We start from the raw sequence: 25,768 nt of genomic DNA on the forward strand, positions 1-25,768 counted from the left end.
CCAGGTGCTCCATGAGCCCCGGGGGGGAGCGGTGCCCCATAGCCGTGTAGGGCCCCCAATCCATGTGGGGCTGGGGGCGCGCAGCTGTGGGTCCTCGCTGTTGGGCTGCTGTGCTGCACTCCTATGGGACGAGCAGCCGTGTGGGTGCCATTGCGGTGCAGCAGAATGGTGATGGCAGTCAGAGCGTGGTCAGCACGGAGTGCGGGGAGCCCTGGGCTCAGGATGGCCCCACAGCAGTGGTTTGTGGCTGAAGGATTATTGCAGCTCGTCCTATCAGTGCTGCAGGGACGTGCAGGTAAGGAGACCCTCATTCTTGCAAGTTTTAAGGGGTGGGCGTCTCGCTGTGTTTATGGTGGAGGGAACCTCAGCCTCATAGAGCAGCACAGGAGGTGCCCCTCAACCCCAAAGCTGTGTGTAGGGGAGCTCCAGCACTGTGTGGGGTCCCAGCCTTGCCGTGCAGTGGTGCCTCCCAAACAGCCTGAGCAGCAGATGGGACCGGGATGGGACTGGGCCTATGGCTGGGAGTAGGACAAGGCTGCCAGGCTCTGTTCTGTGCATCCCAGGGGAGCGGGACGGAGCTGCCATTGGCTCCAGCAGGGAGTGCTGACCGCCAGCCTCCTCCGAACTATTTCCTGTTGCTGCAGCGTTAATGCTAAACAGACCTTTCTCTCTCGTCTCTGTACAGCCAAAGTGCGGAGGCTCCGCTGCCGTCCCGGTGAGTGCAGCACGGGCTGGGGGGTTGTGGGCTGATGGGGCACCTCGTGTCTGCTCACCCCAAAGGTAACGGCTCCGTGATGTCCCCTACCCAGGGAGGGTGATGTTGGGGCTGGGGGCAGTGAGGACGCTGCGCTCAGTGCTTGGGACGCGGTGCTGAGGGCTGCGGGGCTCCGTGCTTGGAGATGTGTGGAGTTCAGTGCTGGGGGCCACAACTCAGAGCTGGGGGATGCAGATCGTGGGCACGGGGGGAGGCTGAACTCATAGCATTTGCGTCCAGCAGGCGTGGTGCTCAGTGCGTGCCTGGGGACACACGGTTTGGGGACCACAACGCTCAGTGCAGGGCTGTGGGGCTGCCCCAGTGGCTCTGCTCCGGGAGTTGCTCAGGACATCTGTCCCCTTCCTCTTGGCCACTGCAGCCCCAGGCCCTGACCCCTGGGTGGGCAGTGGCCTCAGGGCTGGCGCTGTGGTGGTCTTATAGCAGCTTTGTGCTCCAGAACCCCACGGCAGGGCTGTGCCTCTCCCCCCTACAGGGCTCAGAAGTGGGGACTGATCTGCACAGAGGGCACTGGGACCTTCCTGGGCACCCCGACAGCCCTGGTAGGGGGTATCCCCACCACCTCATTCTGCCCGGCCCCACTGCATGCAGCACTGGACTGTCCATGGACGGTTCTGCTGATGTGTCACATTTTCTGCATTTCTTTCCTCATTCCTCTGTCCGTGGAGACATTTCTGGGAATTGAGAGCTTCCTTCTGCCAGGGCCTGAGCACTGCATCGCCTCCACCCCATAGCACAGTCCCATAGCGTGGCCCCAGCCCCACACCAGCATCAGGGGAGACTGGGGGAGCTCTGGGGCTGTGCTGGGCAGGGGAAGGTGGGTCTGTGCCACCCGGTGTCCTCTCACAGGCCTTTCCCATAGGAAGTTCAGCACTTTGTCCCATAGCAGCATGGGGTCAGTGCCTGCCCCAGTCCCTCCCTCTGTTCATCCCACCGCTGGCCTTTGCCCCTCATCCTGTCCTTGTCCCCATGGCCCAAAGCAAATAGCCGAGGCTCGTGGGAGCTGGGAGGAGCACTGGGATGAGCCAGGGGAGTCCTGGGGTGAGGAGCACAGGGTGAGGAGGACCCAGCACTGCTCAGTGCTCAGCCCCAGGTCCTGCCCTCAGGGTTGTGTCCCATGGCGGAAGGCCCATCCCGGTACCGCAGATCCGCTTGGCACCGGGTCCTGGAGGAACCACATCCTGCCAGCCCTGCAGGAAGGGCAGAGGGTGGTGGGAGTGGGACCGCGTGCTCAGCACCCAGCGGGGTCAGCACTGTGCCCCACTCACCCCATGTCCCCCAGATGCCCCACATGCGCTGTCCCCAGAGGCCCTGAGCGCAGCCATGGAGAGCCGCAAGCAGGACATGGAGCTGCTGAGCAACAGCATGGCTGCCTACGCACACATCCGAGGTGAGGACGTGGGCCGCGTCCCCAGCGGGGACCCCGGGGCCGCCCCAGCTCCCGTCCTCCCGCTCAGCCTCGGCGTTCCAATCCCACAGCCAACCCTGAGAGCTTCGGGCTGTACTTCGTGCTGGGCGTCTGCTTCGGGCTGGTGCTGACGCTGTGCCTGCTGCTGCTGCGCATCTCCTGCCGGCCCCGCACACAGCACACGGCCCGGCCCGGCCCCGCCGACCTCAGCGAGGACGATGACGATGACGAGGATGAAGAGGAGGACACGGTGGACCGCGCCGCCTCCGAGTCGCTGCTGCCGATGACCGAGATCCCGTTGGAGCCCCACAGCCCCGGGGACGGCGCTGCGCCCATCAACGTCTTCGCGTCGGCCGAGGAGTTGGAGCGGGCGCAGCGCCTGGAGGAGCGCGAGCGGATCATCCGTGAGATCTGGCGCAACGGGCAGCCCGACCTGCTGGGTGCCGGCACTTTGGGCCGCGGCCATTACTACTGAGCGGGGCCCACGGAAACGGGAACCCAGCCGGAGCGGGGCGGCACCGTCGGAGTTCCCTCACCCCACCGCTGTGGGACACGATGCACTTTGAGCCGTTGGTACGAAGCCGGGCGGGGGCCGAGCAGCCCCACGGATGAGAGCGGGGCTGCGGTGCTGCCCCCAGCACGGCGCTCTCCTGCCCGGTTCCCGTTCCTGTTTCCCTGCCCGCTGTCTTTGGCCTTTCCGGCACCGCCCGGCCCAGCGCAGCGCCGGATGTTTCCCGGTGGGCTCAGAGCTGCTCACGTCCCCCCGGCCCGTGCTGCTCCCAGCCCCGCTGCCCTCCCTCCACATCTACAAAAATAGCTCCTTCCCAGCCCGGCCCCGCCGGATCCAGATGTTTTCCAGATGTTCTCCCAGTCCCACGCCGGTGGCGCGAGGCCAAACTGCGCCGAGGGCTGGGGATGGGAAATGGAGGGGGGGAGGTGAGGAGGAGGAGGAGGAGGAGGAGGAGGCACGGCTCCCTGCTCTGCTCCCAGACAGCGATGGGGCTGTCGGGGCCCTGCACCCCCCCAGCTGTGATCTCAGCTTCACTGGGGGACACTCAGCTACGACAACCCAGCAGAGCTGAGAGCCCCAGCCTTGAGCGCACAGCACGTGGGGCACAGAGCACAAAGGCCACAGAGCAGCAGAGGGCAGGGAGGGCGTCTGCACTGCAGCACTGAATCCTCCTTCAGATGGAGGCCCTCTGAGCTGGTGACACGGAACCCATGGAAAAGGAGCTGATGCAGCTGCAGCCAACCTACCAGCAGTGGGAGGAAACGTTTCCTCCCCGAGGCTGAAGGAGCACTGAGCACCTTTTGTCCCACGTCGGTTTAAGGGCTCCAATTCCAGGGTGAAGGAAAACACAGACCGCAAAGCCAGGCCAGCCCCCACCGGGCACTGAGCAAGCTGTGCCCTTCCTCTGCACTGAGAGCAGTGGAAAAACCTTTCCTGAGCAGCAGCAGCAAAGGCGGTGACCAACGCTCTCCTTCACAGCTGATGGGCACAGAGGTTTAGTGCCAGAAAAAAGCAAGGGCTGCCAGGAGCACGGGCAGGAGGGCTGGGCTGCTGGGGGCCAAGGCAGACATACTGAAAGACAGAAGGAAGCCGTTACACCTACTCGTTTTATTGAGTTTTATTTGCATAAACAAACGCCAGGGGTTTGCTAAACAGGAGCTGTTCGAGTCGAAAGAAACCGAGCTCTAGTTGGTGTGTGCAGGGGGCGAGCACAGCAGTGGGGGTGGGAAGGGGGGGGGGGACAGCAGAGCACAGCCCTGCCCTCAGCCCCAGCGCTGCTGCCGACTTCTGCTGCAGGCTCTCAGGCAAAGCAGAAGCCAAAAAGCCAAAAAGCCACGCGTGGCCATCGCTACGCAGCGCAGGAGAGGGTTTGCCTTCATTTTTATAAAAAGATTAATAAAAAATACTGAAAAATCCTCGTCTTTGCTCTGATCTTTGTAACCCAGGGCAATGCTGAGGGTCCTTAGAAAACTGTTACCTGGGGGCAGAGCGCCGGGGGTCACAGCAGCAGAGGGGGGACAGACAGCGTGGGGCTGCAGCACACACCAGGCCTAACACTGCACACAAACAGTGGTGAGAAGGAGGGCGTCTTTTCTTTTCGCTTTAAAATCATGCTCTTTTTGTTGCCTTTCAAACCAAGAGGAAAAAAAGAAAAAAAAGGGAAACAGTCATTTTTAAAAGGCCCTAATAGTCAACTATTTAAAAAAAAAAAAAAAATTTAAAACCAAAATCATAGCAGTTTGGTCCCAACAAGTTAACATTTAGATCTTTATTCACATGCTTCATCGCTTCTTACTTCAAGAACCAAAAATAGTTTCCAAAATGATCATTTAATTGATGTTACTACACAAAGGCCTAAAAGGAGAGTATGAAATTAAAAAAAACAAAACAAAACAAAACTGAATACACAATGGGGGGAGAAAAATGGGAACGGGTGAGATAACCCCGAGCTGTACTACTTCAAATTATAAAAGAGAAACAAAACCATCAACTAGCGGGCTAAGGTGGGCACAAACCCAACTCCAGGGCGCCTTCAAAGCCTGTTACCAAATAAACCCCCAAAACAAACAGAACCATTCCGTAAGGGCACGGACAGAACGGCCAGGGCCTCACCCAGCACTCGACCTCATTCAGTCACAATGTCTTTGGGAAGATACGTTCCGTGAGCGGACCCAAGCAGAAATGATGCATCAGTTCTCGCCCGCACGGAGGGGGCAGAGCTCTGACAACGCAGGGAACTTCGGGGTTGTGTCAGAGCCCCTCGAGGGGCTCCTGGGCCGCCCTGAGGCCCAGCACAGCGAGTGCTGCTCCCAGCACCGCAGCTACTCGGCTGCCGACTGCAGGCTGTCCTTGTCCTCCCTGTTCTCCGTCCCACTCTCGTCGTCTTCGATTTCTCCTTCTTCACCGCTGAATTTATCGTGAGCCCATTTGGGGCTGGTGCTGGACTTCCTGAACATGAAACGCCCTCGTCCTCGTGGGAAGGCACCGCGGCCACGGCCTCTGCTCACCCACTTCTCTGCGCCTTCGCCCTCGCGGTCGTCGTGCTGCGTGGGAGGAAGCCAAGGACAGCAGTGACACAGGGCTCTCAGAAGGGGAGCGGGAAGAACCCGACCCTGAGCTGCCCAGCGAGAGAAGGCAGGCGGTAAAATGAAATCGAGGTGAGTTATTTAATGAGAGGATCTCACACACCCCAAATCGGGAAGGGAAACAAGTGAGTTCTGCCTGCTTAAAGCTTCTCCTTTTTCACAGGGCCACTCAGACACCCGCGGTGTGACACTGCTACACCAGAAACAAAGGAACAGCACACATCCACCCAGGAAGGAAGCTGGAGTGTAGTGAGGCCAGAAGAGCTGAAAGCAGCACAGGCCGTCTCCTGTGACGCTGCACAAAGGCTTTACTACTGAGAAATGACATCTTTGAATTAAATCCTAAGGGCCAACTAAAGGCAAAGCACTCTAGAATGAGCAGAACTCCTCAGTGGGGAGCCAGCAGCTTCTTGGTGGTCACAAGCACTAAGGGCAGCTCCAGCTGAGCTGCTCAGATGTTTCACACTCAGCACACATACCAGGTAGTACTTCTTGCTCTTCGGTGTGTATTCGGGATCCCAATCCTCTTCTCTGCTTCTCTTCTGGAAGTCATTGTTGCCACCACTGTTGCTGTTGTTGTTGCCTGAAAAGTTGCCTCTGCCCCATCCTCTCCCCCTCGCTCTGAACTGCTGTAACAGCAAAACATGGAAGGAAAATTAAACAGCTGTGATAGCAGTGCTCCTCCAGAGGCACCAAGAGATGCAGCACTGCTTCCCCAGCAAGCCAGGAACAGCTCTAACCCATCAGTACGTTAACAGCTCACAGCATCCTATGGTTTTCAATCCCAACTGATGACATCACCCAGTACAGTTTATTTAAAGAGAGGTGTTTCCTGAGCACCCAAAAGCAAGCATCCAGCACACACGGACTTCTGTGTACCCAAGGCACAAATGCTGAGCCTCCCCCCCAGCCTGCCCCACAGGCAGCTCAGCCATCACTGATATACAGCAGCTTCCAGGCTATGCTCTGCACCATGCACCTCGAGCTCAGCTGCCCGGCTTCATTCCCAACAGCCTGGTTTGTGCTTCAGGTCTGCAGTGATCACATTGTGGCTCATCCACAACCAATGACTTTCAGGCTTCTCCATTACAGAACACTTTAGCTGCAGAACAACGCTGCTTCTGACTGCCCTGCAATTGACACACGGGGTGGGGAAGCACTTACAAAGGTCCCTCGGGCTCTTCCTCTCTCATTTGGACCTGTGAATTCCTTAGTTCCAAGTCGGGACTTGTCAAAGCCTGTGGTGCTTTCCTCCCTCTCCTCAGTCTCCTCAGGATACTCCTCTGCTTTCACTGAATGAGAGGACCGTGAGGATGACGAGCTGGATCTGGACCTCTCACGCACCCTTCGGTGTTTCCTGTTTCAGTGATAGGAAACAAGGGTGGGGGAACAGCATCTGGATTAATCACTCAGCAGTAACCTGTTGGCTAACGAGCTATTTTATCAGTCCCCCATCAATACAATGCTTTCCTTTTCCTGCTACGAAAAGTCACAGTTCAACATCAGCTGTGATGTGCAGATCTAGCAGAGGTCCCAGGGCTTCTCTGTCAAGATTTTGCTGCTTTTAAAGCACTGACACGGCCCACCAGGAGATAAGCAGGCATTTGAGACCAACAGACTCTCTCCCCCCCCTCAGTCTCCTTCCTAGGAGAAAGGCATTCATTCACAGAGTTTTAGTCACATGGAAAAATCAAGCAAATAGAAAAGGACTAAATTAAACTTGAAGCAAAGTTACTTAAACACTGCCATTGCTTAGAACTGGAACAAGAAGAAAAAGGGACTTACCCACTGTGGCACACGGAGCCTTCCCATTTACCTTTAACAGTTACTTTACGTCCCAGATAGACACAATGGCATCAAGAAGCCACGCAGGGAAATAATTCACACCACTGCAGCAGTTATGTCACAGGTGTACAACCACAAATATGCGAGGTTGTCTCCAACTTTAACAGCAGAAACATGAAATGCAGAAGGAAATGGCTATGGGGTTTCCTACATACTTTTTCTTTGAGCCTTTGTGACTTTTCTCCGTTTTCTCAGTCGATCTTTCCCTTGAGTGACTGGAATCTCTGGACTCCACCGACTCTCTGGATTTATCACGTTTAAGATCTCTTTCCTTATGTTTTTTACGGCGCTCGATATCAAGGCGCAGGTCAACAGGGTCGTCCTTATATTTCCCTTCAGCCTACAAGGGCAGGGATGGGGAGAGTTTAACACACAGACCTACAGCACCCCCAGTTCAGCACCATTACTTTACTACTGACTGCACAAACTTGTGGAGAGCAGGGGTTTATCTGAATGCTAGTCAGTGCTCCGTTTTAAGATGCAAAACGATGCACTATCAAACTCAGTTTTTATTTGTCAGGTTTCAATCTTTCTACATTCTTAACTTTTACCCTTTTTAAAACAGCATTAGAATAGCCTGGTCATAGGGGAAGGCTGACACTTGTGGTACACCACAGCCAGCGAGATGAGGGCATCTTGGAAACCCAATCCGTGTGTGTGTGTGGCAGAACTGCAGCATGCCAGGAATGCTGGGACACCTGTCACAGGGCAGCAGCATCCAGCAGGGCAGAAGGGCTCTACAAACTTAAGCTGTTTGCCAGCTGGAGACACCTGGGGCAGCAATCATTCAGTGAGTGTGCTTAGAGATGGAGGCCACTGGAAATGCAGTGATCGAGGTTGTTTCTTTGGAAGAATCTCACTGACGTGGGGCACCACATGGAAGGTACCAAAAATCCATCCTGCTCTACAAAAAGCACCCAGCTCGTGGTCTCTGTCTCTCTTAACACGGTCAGCTACACAATCTGGTAATGCTCGAGTTCAATTGAAATGGCTGCCTAAATGAACAGCTGGCCACAACAGTTTCTTTAGGAAAGGCGTAGCTGCTTTAGCTGGGGGTGCTCTGAGAGCTGCAGCACTTGGATGAGGTTCTGCTCCGAGTGCACAGCGTGAGCAGCAAACTGACAGCGCTGTGATTTTGCCCAACGTTTACCCGAGCAGCAGTGCTTTGGTGGGAACCTGCCCAGCACACTGCTAGCAACAACACAGCCCCCACAGCAACTGCTACTGCACTGACACAGCTCTAATCTCAGGGACTGCACGACTCGATACACAACATAAACCAGATTAATCGCCTTGAATTAAATACAAAAGGATTAGTAATTCTCTAGCTATTAAACTTTTTACTTACATGAGTTTCTAAACACTTTTTTTGTTTAAATAAAAATGTCAAATAACGCAGGAGTGGGAGCAGGCGTTTTGGTTGGGTTTTTTGGTTTTTTTGTTTTTTTTGCTCTTCTACTTTCCCCAGGCAAAGAGCTTTAATTTCTACTCTGAGAATACAACTGCTCCCAACACGGTGGATGGCAGATAAGTGACAAAATCAGCAGCAGCTCCCTTATGTGGTACAGCAAACACCTATTGGGTTTGTGAGGGCACGTCTGTTTCACGGAAGGCTGGCGAGCTGTTTGGAAACCACGTTTATAATACACTCTGCCAAGCTGATGCTCAGAGTTCAGGCCCATCAAATCCATCTCACCATCGTCCATGTCAAGCCACAAGTGTTTGGAAAAAATCGAAAACAAATATGAAACAAGTAAGGTTTCAGCAGGACTGTTCAAAATCTCTTCAATGTAAATACGTACGAAGGTGAATACACAAAGGTTAAAATCCCAAAACATTGTGCTAAGCCATTTCTAAGATGGTTTACAGTAAGCAGCACGGCTTAACATGAGCTACTCAGAACAGCTAACACACTCCATTCCCAAAGGTCTGCTCTATGACAACAGGTGCTGAATGTTAACTAACAGCAAACAGAAACGGTACAGCAAGTTGTTAGAACAAAATCCATCACCCTCTTAATAGTGTATTTTGTTTAGCTAAGTATTTAGTTTTACTCTCCTCTTTTTGACATGCATGTCTTTCTGAAAACATGGTTGGCAATATCGCATGTATACAATTGATTTAATAATACTTACAAGCAGACAAATATCACAAAAAGTCTCTTCTCTCATCATGGGCACTTGTTCCAAAAATCCTCTCATTTTTCTCAAGCTCACCTCAATTGACTTTGGGGTCATTTACCATAGTCTAACCACTTCACAAAGGTTGTTGATACATTTTTAATAAAAATTAACCCTTTGTAGTTCATTTTTAGAATTATGCCCATCCTTAAAAGAAAAACACAAACTTAAGTAGAGAGTAATTTAAACAAAAACATCACTGTTAAGTTCATGCCCAATGCACTCATTTTGTTGAATTAAACTAATCAGAGTGACAGTTCACCTTGAAGCTGGGATCTCTGGAGCTTTTCGATTCCTCTTGAGAGAATCCATGTTTTCTAAAAGTACTGGGAGAAATATCTATCCTCCTGAAAGCAAAGGAAGCACAAAGATATCAGCTTGATTACAAGATGACACTGCACATGAAACTTAAGATTCACTTTAAAGGAGACTGTTAAATATCCCCAAAGGTACTGAAAACTCATTCTTTCCCGCTTCTGACGAAGCTACTACAGAGCATCTTAAGTTCTCTGATCCAAGAGTGCTCCTGATGTGAAGTTACTGTTCACTACGTATCTGTTCAAGTACTCTTCCGGCTGTGGACAAAAAGACATTTCACTTTTTCAAGTTGTTTATCCAATAACATCTAAAAGACGTCAGGTCTAAGCGTCAGGAACTCAACGACAGACCAAGGCACTGCCTCCCCTCCAAGGTATCACTTCTGTTCACAGATTTAATAACTAACTTCCTCAGTCTCATCAGAGGCTGGGTAGGAGATCAGACATAACACGAAGGCCACGCCACACTACTCCCTCAGCCTGGCACACATACACCCATTTTCTCCTATTCTCCAGTTATTCCACAACTCCTGCAGAGTTTAAGACCTGAAAACCCTCCTGCCACACCACCAACCTGTGAATTTCAGGGCTCTTTTTATTTTTAGCTGCTTCTTGTTCCATTCCTTTCTTTAGGTATTTGGTAAAGCGTTCGTTCAGCGTCATTCCTGACGATCCAAAGTGATGCTCTGTTGGAGGGTTTGAGTAAACAATGCCACAACATTAATACCATTTTTGTAAAAAGAAAGAGCTCGTCAGTCCTACAGCTTGGTCAAATCTAACAATGGTTGTCTTCCACCACCTCAAGGGAAGTTTTACAGAAGGTACAGCCAGACTCTTCTCAGAGCTACATGATAAAAGGACAAGAGAGGATTACCACAGGCTACAAGAGAAGTTCTGACCACATACAAGGAAAGCACTCCCCCCAGCCCCCCACCCCGAAATGAACATGGCTGAGCACTGGAACATTTGAGCTCTATAGCACAGACTTTCAAAATTCAAGTGGATTCTGGATTGAACCCCAGGCAATGTGATGCAAAGCACATGCTAGCACTGCTTCGAGCAGGATGCTGAGCTAGAATCACCTCCACCCTAAATTATTCTATCATATCATCATTAGTTGCTTTTGTTGTCTACAACATATCTACTAGAGAACAACTTCCCAAGCATTTACCAGAGTGCATGAAAAGCACTCGTTTGGGCAATGCAGGGAGAGTGAACCTTCATTTGAGGACGTGCAGACTTTGACCTACCTCTTACGTGATGGACTATAGTCACTATGTGTTGAGCAAACAGTTCAGAAGGACTTCGCTGAGACTGAGCAGACTGAATATGATGAAATATGGAACGAAACTCCTGCTCTTTTTTGTTGCTGTGCACAAGGTCACGACACAGCTTGCGTTCCTGAGCCAGTATGCCACTTGGACTAGAAAAACAAACAGGCCACACAGAACAGAACATAGGAATCAGTTCAAGACGAGCAACATTTCAGTCAGAAGCTGACTGCATTTTTTTGTAATGTAATGCTACAAAATCACCTAAAAAAAAAAACATTCAATAGCTTAAGCAGATTGCTTATTTAAATCCCTGAAACACACTGATCTAAGTTACCGTAATAATTCAGATCACTTGCTGCTCTGCAGTTGGAGGGCTGCACGGATACAAAATGCTGACATTCAGTGAAATACAAGCTCCTTCTGACACCACAGCTGGCTGCAATCCTCTGCTGCTGTTCTTAAATCCAGGTTAACTTCTAGCATCCCACATGAGCACATGAACACTTACTGGCTGCTTCTGTCCCAGCACGCTCTCTGAAGTACATTTTACTGTCTTAAGATTTCTTGAAACATTGCAGAAGTGGCTGTCAATGCTTCCTAGAGTTTCAGTAATACTACGTTGAGAATAAGTGTGAGAGCTCTCCAGAGGAAATGCCATTTAAATGCACTGTCATTTCACTGTACCTCTAATTTTCTATTAGCAAGAAGCCACTAAGCAGCCAACTCTTTCCAGAGGCCGCTGTAACACAGAAAATGATGCAGAAGCATTTACATTCTGAAATGACCTTACATCTAGTTGTAGGGGGGAAAAAAAAAGAAAAAAAAAAAATCAGGAAAAGTTATTTAACCTTTGTACTATACCTTCATCACCTGTAAAGTGGCAATCCCTCCAACCTCCCGCCATACAGAGGGGCCATACAAGTCCTCCAGTGCCAGAAACAATTCAAGCTTCCGTCAATAAAAAATATGAACTGTGATGTAATATTTATTCTTCCTCACACTTCACGCGCAGGTGAAGGGTTCCAGACCAGAAACAGGCAGCTAAAATCACTATTTCAGCAGCCCCAAACCACAGCAGACACTTACCGCGCAAGATCTTCATCAAAGGAATCCATCCGAATATTGACCTGGGCCTCACGAGTAATGGAAAAGGAGGACTTGCCAGGAGCCAGCCCATCTCCTTTGGAACCTGGCTTCTCCTTTACCTCAGAGGCCTTCCTTGGTGGGGGAGAAGAACTTTTTTCCTGGCTTGTTTTATAAGTGGTCACCCTAAAATTCTTTTCAGGAACAAAGCCCCGGTGACCCGGCTCAGCTCTCTTGGACGCCGGCCTCTCTTCTTTTTTAGATCTCTCAGAATAGCTCTCCTCCTCCATTTCCTCAGACTTTCTTTGCTTCTCTTTTCCAGGTGGCAAGAACACCACACCTTCCCATTTGCCCTGCCTATCCTCTTCTTGACTTTTACTCGATGTCGCTACCACTTTAGACATAAATTTGGGCTCATCATCAAAATCTGAATCCTTACGGCCCTTTGCCTTCTCTTTCTTTTCCTGATCATCCGTTTCCTCTTTGCCATAATGACTTTCCTTGTGGAACTCCGGTGCCTTTGGCTTGTCAAAGTCATCTCGGAACTTGTAGCGCTTGGGTGACTGACTGCCACGGTATCCCTTCTCAGAATCTGCTTTGGATGCATAGGAATCAGATTTTGCCTTTCCATCTGTTGATCCCACCTCAGAGAAATTCCCTTTTTCTTTATTTTTTTCCTTCTCGACATTTGTTACTTTCTGATCTTTGTCTTTCCCATTCTCAGTCTTCTGCTCTTCCAGATACCTGTTCAGAAAACACACGTTGCTGTTAATTTCCTTATTAAGAGAGGCTAATATTTCAGTGAAAAGCAGCCAGATTTTACAGAACACCAAGCTATGCATGTACAGAGGGGCTCTCACTAGGCCCTAAGCAGTTAAGATGTCCAGCAGATTTCTCAGCCTGGACTTAGGCTTTCAGATGTCAATAAATTCAACAGATGTAGAAGAAAATGGATATGCAGAACTGATGAAATGAGGTTTAAAACAAATAAAACAGCTTACCCACAGATGTATTTTAAGGAAAACAGTAACATCTTACCCAATTGGTTTATTTACTTACAAACCTGCTTCGGGAGAACAACACATCAAAACTTTCAAACTGGGCTGTTCTGCTTTAAACAACATACTGGAAATAAAAGGCTCAAAAGCTACTTCAAATTTGGGATGCAAGTTTCATAGGTAAGCTAAATATTTCATGACAGACTGCAAATACAAATAAAAGCAAAAAGGTTAAACAGAAGAGAATATTTACTTTGCTGGGAGAAGACAAAACACTCATTGAGAACAACAATTCATCACAAGATAATTTAAAGCATCAAAATTATGTTTTAAAGCAGTCACTAAGCAAAACCTGAGCTTTGAGGAAAGAGCCTAAGGACATCAGCCCAGAGCTCTGGAAAACCCAAGCCAGGGATTTCTCCTTTCCTTTTTCAAGTCCAGACATCCCTGATAGGGAATCAATCCCAAACAGCTTACAGAATCAACTTTAAAGCACTTATGAATGCTTCCATCCCCTGCACTCCCCGGACCTCAGTGCAGCTGCAGACATGAGCAGTGTGCACAGGGAGTGCCTGCCCACACAAAGCAACTCATCAGAACGCTGCCATGCAAAGGAACACATCACTTGCCTCTTGGAGAAGGCTCCCCCACCAGGAGCTGAGGTTTCCTCCTTCTGAGATGTACCATACATGGAACTGATTGGCGTTGGACTTTTGCACACAGGGCTCTTTCTTGTTGGACTCAAACCTGACGAGCCGTGGTCAAATGGGCTCTGATGAGATCCTGCCTGAAAGGAGGTGCTGCTCTGTGATGCAGAGCTCATCTGTGAGGGGTTGGACAGCGGGGAGCTCGACTTCTGCAATGGACTTGGCCGAGGAGAACGCCGCCTCACCACAACTGATTGCAGAGGGCTTTTTAACGCAGGGCTGCGTTCCCTCGGGCTGAGCTCAGGCGCAGCAGCTCTCGACGCTGAGCTGCTGCCATAGGTGGACACATCTTGCCATGGCTTTGATCCCTCAGACGCCTTGGCATCTTGAGCAGCTGCTCCTGAAAACGGCTGCTCTTTAGAATCATCACCTTGGTTTTCTCCTGCAGCCTGAGATGCTCGGGCTTCCTTGGAAGATGACTTTTTCTCCTTCCCAGATTTACGCTTGGAAGACTCAACTCGGCTGTGGTTGGAGGAGGACCGAGAAGAGGAAGACCTCCTCGACCGATCGGATGACGACTTATCCGAATTTCTAGAATGACTTCTAGACCTTGGGGATGGAGACCTTCTCTTGGGTGAACGGGAGCGTGACCTCCCCCTGCGAGGGCTGTAAGCTTGGCGGTAGTTTTGCCAATTAGACCTGTAATTCCCATATCCTCCTCTGTTATATTGGCCCCACGGATAGAACCCTCGATTCCGGCCTCGGAAATAATACGGTCTCCTGTATCCTCTGTTATGACCTCTGAAATCCCGGTTCTGATAGACTCTTGGATGGTTCCTTTCCCTGTTATGAGATGGAGAATATGACCTTGAACGGGACCTAGAACTGATAAAAAAAAAAATACATCTTATTATTGGCACCACTTAATATTTGAAGTCTCATCTCCCACCTCCTGTCATCCTCACTTATTTTGTACACTCCTAAAATTCTGACAGAGATGAAATACCACTCCTTTGCTAGGAAAGTCAAATCACAACACACAAATACAAGAAGGGCAGTACTGGAGCATACGGTGCACTGCTCTAGAGATCCAAGTTCCAAAAGGGGAACCAGCTGCCACAATTCGAATGCTCCAACTCAAACCAACAGAGGGATGCACTCCCCCGACAGCCTGACTCCACGAGGGGGCAACGTTTGGCACTCCCTCTGCTCACTTCCTCCTGATTTGAAAGCTCTGCCTATTCAAAAAGAACCGAACTGAATCCAAGACAGATCCAAAGCCTGCAAGGGGACTGATTTAAAAGACAAAACATTCAGGGGGAATTGTGTCAATGTCTCTTCCACTTAAAAATTCAGAACTGCAGTTGTGTAACTGCTCAGAAGCCCCACTGTAGCTCAGCTTTCAATGCCATCTTTACAGAAAGGATTTCCCAGCAGGTGGAAAAAAACCACAATTATGCTGGAAGTCTGAGATTTTAAAATCAGAGAAAGTGCCCAGACTACTGGGCTTAAGGAGAAAAGACTTTGCAAAATGGAACTGAAGCTATTTCCACACTCCCTTCTTATGTTAAGAGATCCACACAGCTCTGTCAAACACACACTGGTCGAACACAGCAGACGTGTATATCTTCTGCAGCAATTCTGCTAGCCCCTGTAGCTAGCCAGCTAATACATTCTGCTTCAGCTCTAAAACACCCACTGTTATGCAATAGTTAGAGCCATAAAGAAAGCAAGAAACTTCAGGCAGGCAGACTGACACAGCAACAGAACTTAGAAAACACAGCTGGTCTCCAGAATGAAGAGCAGAATCATTGCTGTGACCCACGCTCCACAACCCAGTGGGTCCTTATGCCAACAGACCACATCAGACTCACCTCAGCAAACATCCCAGCACCACACGAGGAGATCTGTCTGCACCAACACCCTCCATACTGAATATCTTTATTTAATGTCCTTTACAAAGCATTAGATTCAGCAGCAGTACGAAGGAAACAACCGTGTTGGCAAAAGCTGCCTTTGTTTTCAACTACCACAGTTCCTTCACAGCTAGGCAGATCATCCCAAATGACACTGAGTTTTCCAGCATTCCAACTTCCCTCTGCAAAGAACTTGGTTTGATGGAAATCTCCGCCTCTGACTGAGTTTTGTCATGCCCCCTCTCTCCAACTGTATGTTTACTGCAGTCTCTGCATTTTAAAAATCTCTAATTGTTAACAGTTGCATATGTTTACAGACTACTGACTTCAGAACAAATGTTACTCCTTTAAGATTATTGAAAAAGCAGCTGAACACCATTATTCCCGGCCCAACTACAATCTCTTTGCCAGATATAAAACGCTCAGCTGAAAGGAAAAGGCAGCCAACCTGACAGCCAAGGAAGAATGGCCTTTTTAGCTGGCCTGATAAGAAGCAGTTCAAGGGGGCAAAAACAACTACTATGAATATTATCGATTCCTCAAAGCTACCTGCAACAAAATTAACTTCTCCTACATCATACATCTAGAATGTGTGCTTTTGTTAACTGACTGCTGTATGCTGAGGTGAGGGGCAGGGAAACAAACAAACAAAAAATTTGCCCCAATCTTTCCTAGTTGTGCCTATTAACTGACGTGGAGACTTGACTGCATTTTTAAGACAGAAGAAGCATGCAACACGTGCAAAAGCCTCTCAAGCCTGCGGTCAATTATATCAAAAGCTTAGAAAAATAAACTTGATATGTTTAACACCACAAAGGAGCATGTTCTGCTATGAATCTTCCCTGCTCTGACCACAGAACAGCTGGCCTGGGGAGGAGCTGAGGACTGCTCACCAGGAACTGGCTGGGCACAGTCAGCAGGTGGTGAGTGATCTCACTATGCACCACTTGTTCTCTCTCTATTTTTTTTTTTTATCATCAATATTATTTTCCCTTCCTTTTCTGTCCCATTAAACTGTCTTTAGTCTCAACCCACAGTTTCACCTTCCCCAATCCCTCCCCCTCCCTGACTGCAGTGCTGAGCTGCCTGCCAGGTTAAACCACAACACGTCCAGGTTGGCAGGAAGCACCCTGAGAAGCGGGACACCAACCATCCTGCAATGTAATCCAAGGCTTCCATGGAAAAGAAGGAAGAGGCAAACCACTTGACCGGGAGAGAGGAAAAACAGTCACACCCACAGACTGGAGAGCTGCACACACTCACCTGAGCCTGCGTTTCCTCGAGCGTGAAACAGAGCGAGAACGGGAACGAGATTTGGAGAAGGAACGTGAGCGTGACCTCGACCCAGATCTCGAACGAGAAGAACGAGATCCAGATTTGGATTTGTTGGTTTTAGACATCTTGAGATCACTCGTCAGTCACACCTGAAGGAAACAGCGAAATGAAGTCACTGGAACGTGGAGTCATACCTCAGAGCTGGGGGAACAGGGAACACCTGCAGCCTGACCACCGCAGTGATGTGGAGCTCAGTGAGGCTGCAAATAGGGGCGCTTCAAGGGGCTGCCTGCTAGCAGCCACACGCAGCTGAATTCAGAACAGAACATTTATTTCAGTTGAAGGAGGAAATCTGCAAAAAGAATAAAAGGTTTTAACCCAGGATATTTGTGAATTTGAGCGCTACAGTTGAAAGCAACAAGTTAATGGAAAAAACAGAAACAGGCAGAGGCCGTGCAGCTAGCTTAGGCATGACAACCTTTAAAGAGACATTTAATTTCAACCACATCACCAGCAATACAGACAGTACCAACAAGCACGTTTTGTGATCTCAAACCAAAAGTACCAGGGTGACAGGTCAGAACAGCTCTGGTGTCTCTTCTGTCCTGCAGTTACACTGCCTGCAACGGTTGACCTATTTAATCTCTGGTATCCAGCCATAAACAAAATTCCTTAGAATTTAACATTTGATCATGTTGCAAAATATGCTCCAGGATTTGATTCCCTGCTGGTTTTTCTTTCAGTCTAGCTCTTCAAATGCTTTGGAAATGGAAAATGCTTTGGATTTGGAGAAGAGGAAGCAAACTCCACTCCTCACTCCTCAGATTAAGTTGCCCGTTGCTATTTGCACTCACAGAAACCCGAGAGCTCAGCTGCAGGCTAGGAAAGGAAGCAGATGCCAGGGAGAGCTGGTGTTGGGATTCTCGACTGTTCCACACAGGGGTTAGTATAAAGATTTGAACTCTGCAACGCCAGAGAGAGTTGATTAAGCTGGGAAGAGAAACTGCACTCATTAATCAATACTTAAGTTTCATTCATAACATAGGAAGCCATTTATCTAGCATTTAACAGGCCACTGACTTCACCCCACCATCTGCATCATTTGCTTCACATGAATGAAAGCAAGACTTCTGGAAGACCACATCATCATAACATCAGGCAATTTTTGCATGAAAAGCCAGTAATGGTTTTGGAGAGGTTTCAGCAGGTGCTTCCCTCTCAGCACTGAGCACTCACGTAGGAAACAGAACACCACACTGGTGGTGTGCTGAGAATTCTTGCTGTTTCCCTTGGCTTGGATTATACAAGCACTCTGAGTTCTATCAGATCACTACTCTAACTGAAAATTAATACCACAAAAAAGAAAAAAAAAAAAAAAAACCTTTCTCATTTCAAGCAGCTCAACTGACCATATACATTCCAGAGCCAACAGAGAGGAGCAGCCAAATTTGTGGCCAGATAGGAATACCATCTTCAGCAGCTTGGCAGACCAATCAGGTAAAGGCAATGAGGAAGCAAAAGAGGTGAACTACAGTCCAACATATATTGCTTTTACTACCATCACCAAATACACAGCGAGGTCAGCTCTAATCCCTTCAACCCCTCCTGAAGCTGCTTACTCCTGTGCTGATGAATCAAGTGAAGGAACTGATCCAGCTGCAATGCCAGTTTAAAAAAAAAAGAAAGCCAAGTAAAAGTCCTCAGAAGCCCGGAAAAAGATCTTAAAAGCATCACCTGCTTGAAGCCATTTACACCTTTGTAGTTTACCTGGATTCACAGCACTTAGTAGCCAAACATTAGTGTGGTACAAGTGCCAGAAGTTCCCTTGATTTTGTAGTTATTTTTAATCTTTGCCAGTGTTTCTCTTGTTGACTCATTCCTAACATGAGGTAACTCCTACTAGAATAGGAATCGAACTTCTGTGCTCTATCAGCAATCCCAAGGTTAAGCAAACCAAGCGTTGGAGCCATTTCATCTCCCCTGTTAACAGGGAGTTGTAACCTTACTGCGATACACACGCAGTCCTTCTAACAATTAATTATTTACTTACTGAGATAAAACGTATCTCTGTGCTGAAAAAAACTGCTCTGGAATACTCTGTTCTTACAGTGCTTCCTACCAATTGCTCTGACTTCACAGACAGCTGTAAGGAAGTGAAGATGAGCTGTGAGAGCAGCAGTGGCCATTCACTTACCTCACCAGTTCTGCTTCCCCACTGAAGATGGTGCTGGGCCCCCAGAGCACACACACAGCCTCGCATAGCTCACCCAATGCTTTGCAAAGCATTAGAAACTAAAGTGTGGCTGCTCCTGAGTGACTCCACGTTAGCAATCTGCTCTGACAGGGGTCACATTTCCTTCCTGCTTGCAGTGAGACAACTGCCTTCCCATAGCACCGACTCCCTCTACCTTAAAAGGGACACAATTGCATCTACTGACCAACAGAAAGTTTTCAGATGGAGAACCAGCAGCTTGGAATCTTCTCACTGACAACATTTCTTGCATTTGGAGGCTATTACAAAATCAAAAGTTTGCCTTTTTCATTTCTAAACCCTCTCACAGCAAACAATCATACTCAGATAATGCAGTAATAGAGAATGCTCTCACTAAGCCACTTCAATGGACTTTGCCCAGAAAAGAAACTTTTGTCATGAAACAGTGTCAGCAAAGTTAATGTTTCATGGGCTTTATGTCTTCTGACAGAACTCGACTCTGCTCCAAGCACTGAAAAAAATCACTGCCAAATCCACTACTGTCAGAAACTTCCTGTGGGTACCCAGGCCTCATAATAGTTTTACGCTGCTTTTCAAGCAGCCACTGACTGAAATCAATGCTTTGCACAGCAACACGGACAATGAAGAGAATCAACTTGCAGCATGACAGGAAAAAGGATGGTAGAAGTATATTCCAAATCCCCAAACAGTTTTACCACCTTTGAAGATCCTGTTTTCTGTTGCATGCCCACCTGCTCGAGCAGATTCACACTCTGCACCCTTCAACAGTCAGTTTTATGTCTGAGTTGTGTCAATTATGAAACCAGGAAACAAACCTGAAATGAGAAGAGAACACATTGAAGCACTCAGTATTTACATTTACTTTCTGCTGTCAGCAAACAAAAGGAGCCAGCTTCCTCAATTCCAATACCAAGTGCAGCAGCCTTCATCCCAGCCAACATCCCTGTCTGCAACTTTAAAATCCCAGGAAACAGAAAATCTGACTGAGCAATTAGAAATGCAGTCCTACAGTGATCGTGCAATTTACAGCTCCATCAAAAACATCACTTCCACGCTCCTTAATTCATCTGCGTGCCAGAAGAGGTAAGTGGCACCTGGGGATGTCAGGAGGCCGGGGTAAGAACAGTGCCTGAAGAACTGACAAGTATTAGGTAAGATACAGTAATGAAAGATATGAAATCAGAACTGAGCAGAACTCAGCAATAACCAACCACGATCTTCAGCATGGACAAACTACAGATCATACAGCACGGATGTCACCGGAGTTTTACTGCTGTAAACTGTGTCTTAGTGATGGGATGTGAGCTTGAAGCCTCAGTCCCAGTCTCATTGCAAGGAACCAGAGCTCAGTTTTCTCAAAGGGCAAATTAAAAAGAAAAAAAAAGACCATGGCAGTTTTGACTATCACGAATGCCTATATATCAGGTTGAAAGATGAAAACAACGTTCCTAAGTCAGTTAAGCACAGCTGCACTTCTCATCAAATGCTTCCAAGTTCATTAAGGGCACAAGACGAAGAGCAAGCATTCAGCAATGCCGCCAGGAGGCTGATGACAGAAGTTACCTGTGTCGTGCAACTACCCCCTCCATCCTCCTCAGCAAGAACTCTGCTGGACAGACTGCTCAAAAGATCCAGTACAGCACGTTCTACTTCAATAGGTGCCAGACACGCTTCAGAAGAAAGTAGTTATGATTATTCTGCCATGGTCAGATTCATTTGTCAATAGCTGTTCCAATTTCTCTCCACTCGGCTTTCAAAACTAAGATTTTCCTTCAAGTGTTTGAGCTTTCAGATAATTAAAAACAGATTCTATACAACGGCTGGAAAATTATTTATAGGTTCTTCCAATAAAGATTGATTCTGCAGATTGTTTTTTTGAACAAATCCTTTCCAATCTGTGTGACTAGCTGCAAACCTGTAGATGATTTTATTTCTGACACCAGTTCCTTGGCTACAACCCGTCTGATACATCTTGGAGCTTTAAAAGCCTTATTTTTTATGTGCTAGTGACAAGGAGCTCAAAGAAAACATCGATTAGATATCAGCATGTTTGCCTCTGAAATAGAAGTCAGGCAGCTGGACTTCCTGGGGAGCACAGAAGAAAAACATCTACAGTAAGGGAAAACCTTCCATCAGCATCTTGCTTCCAGACCCAAACAACCCAGGAACAGAAAGTCAGCAAGCAGAAAGTTCAGATCTTCTCACTTAAGTAAAAAGAGGGAATAAGAGATTTAAACTCATCAAGATATTGACAAATCCTTGCATTTCACAAGCATAGGGAAGGATTCTGATGTTACCCATTCACCCCAATGTAGAAAGGGCTGAACCCAAACGCTTGCTCAAACAGTGTATGCACAGATCCTGAACTCAGGAAACCAATCTCATCCACAGCCCTACAGGAGCAATTAACTGAAATAATTCATGCAGATAAACGGGGCCCAAAATAATCAGGTACACAACTCCCTCCAGACATCATGTATACAACCCCCTGTTACGGCACAGGTTGGTCTCATTAACACTGAGTCTAATTCTCCTGAGAGCAGGATTTCAGCTTGACAGCCCGCCCGGCTCCCTGAGCCAGCACTGTTTGTGCTCTTACAGCACAGGAACCTATGGGGTTACTGGCCAAGCTTTCATTTCTCCCTTTCAAGATGACAATGAAATACAAACAGCAAGGAGGACACATGCTGGCTGGCTGCACAAGCTGCAGCATCCTCCCATCACAGCTGGAGCTTTTCTTTCCCTACCGCCACCTCACACCGCAGATCAGAGCAGGCTAAAGATGGCTGGGTGACGGATCTGGGGGTGAAATTCCGAGCTGCTCCATTCGCTTGCACATCAAAGGAGCCACGAGGCTCCGTTATTCCTGCACAAGTACAGCAGGGGAGAACAGCACAATGACAGCACAGAGGGGACTGGCAGATCGCAGCTCCTCAGACAGGACAGCATCCACAGGGTCCCCAGCATCCCACAGCCAGGCTGGGTGGCACTCAGGGCTTTTATTCTTTGTGTGGATGCCACAGCTTCCGGTTACCATGGAGTGAAACACTGCAAACACCATTCTCAGCTGGCATGAAATGTAATCCCATGATTTTACTATTCATAGCTCTGACACAATAAAGCTAAATTAAGCAGGAGCTCTTAACTTTCCCTGACCCAGTGGCAATGACTACCCCTGTCACCTCGCCCCTGCTAAGGCTCCATCCCACCCAAGAGGGGACGATATTTCCCTTCATGCAAACGAGCTGTGGAGCCACAAACCCAGCCTGCCAGCCACCAACAAAATGGCACCTGCTTGTTCCAGCCACTGCTCCAAAGTGCAGCAGCAAGGGGAGAAACAAGATGAGCCCTTGTGCTGAACCTAACCTGTTCCCCTCCCTCATGAAAACCACTACCGAGCCTGCAGCCCCCTTGCAGAGCTGGGTCTTCTTGCTGAAAAAGAATCTACTGATAGCAACCTGAACTATATGGAAAAATGCACAGCAGCAGCTCTGTCACACAGAGCAACTTCTCTGCGCCGTGATAATTCAGAGGAAACCATATGACCCCGAAGCCTTGATATTGGGCTGGCACACCAAGCTATTAAACACACCTCAGTATGCATAAACTTCTCCAGATACAAGTAGTTCAAGGTCTGTGCAATGCTTAAGCAATTAACAAGTTCAGACATGGCTAAGTGTCATTTTGCCAACATAGAACCAAAAAGGCTAAGAAAAAAAAAAAAAAGCAAAATCTGCTGACTTGCGTGGCTGAGCACTCCTACCCTGGTGTTTTGTACACGGAATGTTTTTGCTTCCTAATAGCATCAACCGTGCTACTCTGCAGCACACCGATCTCAAAAATCACTAACAAACTCACAGAACACAGACCTGGCTTCACCTGGATGACAAAATGTTTTCTTAAACAGAGTTTATAAAGCTTCCTGGCTTAAATAAGCTGCAGAAAACAGTAGACAGCTAAATTACGTTATCATCACCCTGAGAGCAGGATGCCCACTTAGTTTGCAGTATAGATCCTTTAGCCAGAGTAGAATTAGAAGCTCACAAGTTCGCTCTAGAGGTGCATGGCTGCTCCTGGAGTCTCTGCACACAGAACAGCAGCACTAAGGTGCCCACAGAAACCTGCCCAGGCAGCCCTTGCTGAAGGAATGAACTATGGGCTGGTTTTTCCCCCACAACAGACTGTGTAAAGCAACACAGAACTAAGAATGAAAAGAGCAGAAAGGCACCAGCATAAACACAAACACTTCTACAGACAAGGAGCCACAAGCAGAGATGGGCAGGGATTGAACACAGCACACACCTGCTGCTGTCAGCTACAGACACGCCACACAGCAGCCAGATTTACCACTGCTCTGCTCCTGTACAGCAACACCCTAAAGAGATACCAGGAGGAATGCTACAGTGTGTCCTTGGTGCAGCCAGGTTGCCTTTTCACAGTAAACTACCAGGTAAGCATCAAGAGCTTCTCACTTCTTTATGCCTGGGTGAGAAAGGAGGCTAACTGAAATGCCTGCAGGTTCACAGAGGACCACGTCCTGCCCCCTGGCAGCACTGCCTTGCACCTTTTTCCTCACCCCAGGTGAGAAGTCCAACCACAGTTCCCTACTGCGCTGACAGCAGCATTCACAAATCTCATGTTCTCGTATGTACAAATGCATAAAATTCAAGAATATCTCAGGATACTGAGGTCTATCTGCCAGAGTACTGCCTTGAGAGCAACGTTTTTAGCAGGCTGTGCTAATTTAAGGCCTTCTGAGGTAACTCAGAAAACTAATTTGTTACACATGCCTCCCCCTACTCCTACTTCAGGTGAAACAAGAAGTTTCCAGTAAGGAGAAGGTGAAACTAAAATATAAGAATCCAACAGGAAATCAGATATGATCACAATGCCCTGCAGCCTGCCAAGTATTCTGGATCACAAAAGCATGAATTTCTGACAGCTTTCTTTGCTAACTACCTGATTTTATCCTTTATCTGCAGTTAGATGGCCTAACAAGTAATGCAGCTCGTGAAGCCAGCCGCTTCCTCACTGTGCTAAGCCTCTGCAAAGCGACAGAGCGAGTATTCAGAACTACTGAGTTCCTCCAAACACACTGCTATGCCTCAGTAACCATTTTTCCAGTCTCTACAACGCACTCCCTTGAAGGCAACTTGCAATTTCCAGAAGCCAACGCTTCTAAACGAACAGAAATCAGGTTCTACAACCAACACCCACACAGAAGTCCTCTCAGCCACAGCACTTGCCAGGAGCAAAAAACAAAAGACACCTAAAATTTCACATCGGCCTTCCCATTAATTACATTAATTAACGATCTGCCCTCACTACTAGAGGGAAGGAATATTGCAGGAGTCCTTTGCAGAGAGTAATTGGGTGATTGAGCTGGCTGTGCTCTTTGGGAAGCTTGCTGAGTGACCCAGCAGCCTCATGCACACAACGCTGAAGCAGCAGCAGACAGAGGCCCTCCTCCTTCCCCATATTCAGCTAATGTACATCTACAATGCTTCTCAAACAACTGGGCATATTGCTCTCTTCGATAATGCACGTTTGGGTAAGATGCATTAAGGCACACAAAGACAAGCACTTCTCTTACATCCAGCCTAAAAGAGGAGCACTCCTGCCAGGTGGGCAAGGAGGAAGCTCTGTGCAATCCCTAATCCCGTGTGGCAAACAGCTCACCCTGCACTTCTCAAGGCGCCAAACAGCCCTTCTGAACTTATCACATCACACGTATTTAGAAATCTGTACAGGAGACAATTACAGCACTAATTATGCTGTGGAGATTTCAAAATATCCTTAAAAGAGCCTAGAATTAACCTCTCCCAAGCAACTAAAGTTAGGATCACTCTCGAATTAGAGAAAAAGGCGATTCGAAGCGCACACATGTTTCTGTGCCCAAAGCCCGCTGCACGGCATCACCCAACTCCACACAACTCCTCCGTCCACCAAACCCACCGTGCAGTCAGCGCTGAAGGGCTCCGAGCGCTGCCCATCCCCTTCCTCCTCCCCGGGGCCATCCGCCCGCGGGGCGATCCCGGTGATGGGAGAAACCGCCCAGAGGCTGCGGGACAAGGCTCGGGCGGAAAACGGGAATCCCCGGGTCGAGGAGCGCGGATGAGGCGCCGCGGAAAGGCCTGGGCCTGGAACGGCCCCAACCGGCCGTGTGTCGCCAGGAGGCGGCGCGGGGCCCAGCCCGGCCACGAGGGTTCCGGAGGGCTCCGGGAGCGCCCTGAACACCGCCCGGGGGTCTGCGGGCAGCACGTGGGGCCCGGGGCTGGGTTGGGGGGGTGGGGGAGAGACGCGCCGCGGTGAGGCCCGGGATTGGAGGGGGGGGGGGAGGTGGAAAGGGGCGGCGATCAAGGCCCGGCTCAGGAGGGGAGAACGAGAACGGCCCGGGCGCGTCGTGCCCGCGGGACGGGAGGAGAAAGAGGGGAAGGGGCCGGCGGCGGAGCGAGGGAAGGGCGGCGCCACATCGGGCCCGCGGCACTCACCGGATCCAGCTCCGCCTGCGGCCTCCTCAGCGGCCAGGCGCCTCCACCTCTTCCTCACGCACTTCCGCTTCGCGCCCGCCCGCCGCCCGCACGCAGAGGCTGCCGGGAGGCGCAGTCCGAACCCCTACGGCGCCCCTCCGCTAGCGGGGAGGGATGGACTGCATATCCCAGTGAGCCCTGCGCTGGTGCGTGACGTCACTTCCGCTTCCTCCCTTGCCCACCCCTCATGCCAC

At 49.1% G+C, this 25,768-nt stretch overlaps 2 protein-coding genes across 5 annotated transcripts; one reads left to right on the forward strand and one right to left on the reverse strand.

Annotated features, from left to right (window-relative positions):
- Positions 1-564: 564 nt before the first annotated feature.
- On the forward strand, positions 565-4,414 carry EVA1B (eva-1 homolog B). The gene is made up of 3 exons (XM_003212569.5): positions 565-715; positions 2,055-2,162; positions 2,252-4,414. Exons 2-3 carry the CDS (start codon positions 2,096-2,098, stop codon positions 2,653-2,655), a joined length of 471 nt encoding a protein of 156 aa, XP_003212617.1. The 5' UTR covers positions 565-715; positions 2,055-2,095; the 3' UTR covers positions 2,656-4,414.
- A 30-nt stretch (positions 4,415-4,444) lies between these two features.
- On the reverse strand, positions 4,445-25,675 carry THRAP3 (thyroid hormone receptor associated protein 3). 4 transcript variants are annotated; one of them, XM_085208814.1, is made up of 12 exons: positions 25,536-25,675; positions 19,776-19,859; positions 16,800-16,960; positions 13,603-14,505; positions 11,979-12,719; positions 10,869-11,041; positions 10,193-10,304; positions 9,564-9,648; positions 7,277-7,461; positions 6,441-6,633; positions 5,756-5,902; positions 4,445-5,234 (listed from the first exon to the last, which is right to left on the reverse strand). In XM_085208814.1, the coding sequence occupies exons 3-12, from the start codon at positions 16,934-16,936 to the stop codon at positions 5,013-5,015; spliced, it is 2,898 nt and encodes a 965-aa protein (XP_085064940.1). In that variant the 5' UTR covers positions 16,937-16,960; positions 19,776-19,859; positions 25,536-25,675; the 3' UTR covers positions 4,445-5,012. The 4 variants fall into 4 exon arrangements, with proteins under 4 accessions (XP_085064940.1, XP_085064936.1, XP_085064937.1 ...); XM_085208810.1 differs by having other exon boundaries at positions 5,756-5,905; positions 25,536-25,673; XM_085208811.1 differs by lacking the exon at positions 25,536-25,675 and adding an exon at positions 25,000-25,182 and having other exon boundaries at positions 5,756-5,905.
- Positions 25,676-25,768: the final 93 nt, after the last annotated feature.

This window comes from Meleagris gallopavo, chromosome 25 (genome assembly GCF_905368555.1).
Source record: "Meleagris gallopavo chromosome 25, MGAL_WU_HG_1.1, whole genome shotgun sequence".
In the NCBI taxonomy this organism is placed as follows: domain Eukaryota; kingdom Metazoa; phylum Chordata; class Aves; order Galliformes; family Phasianidae; genus Meleagris; species Meleagris gallopavo.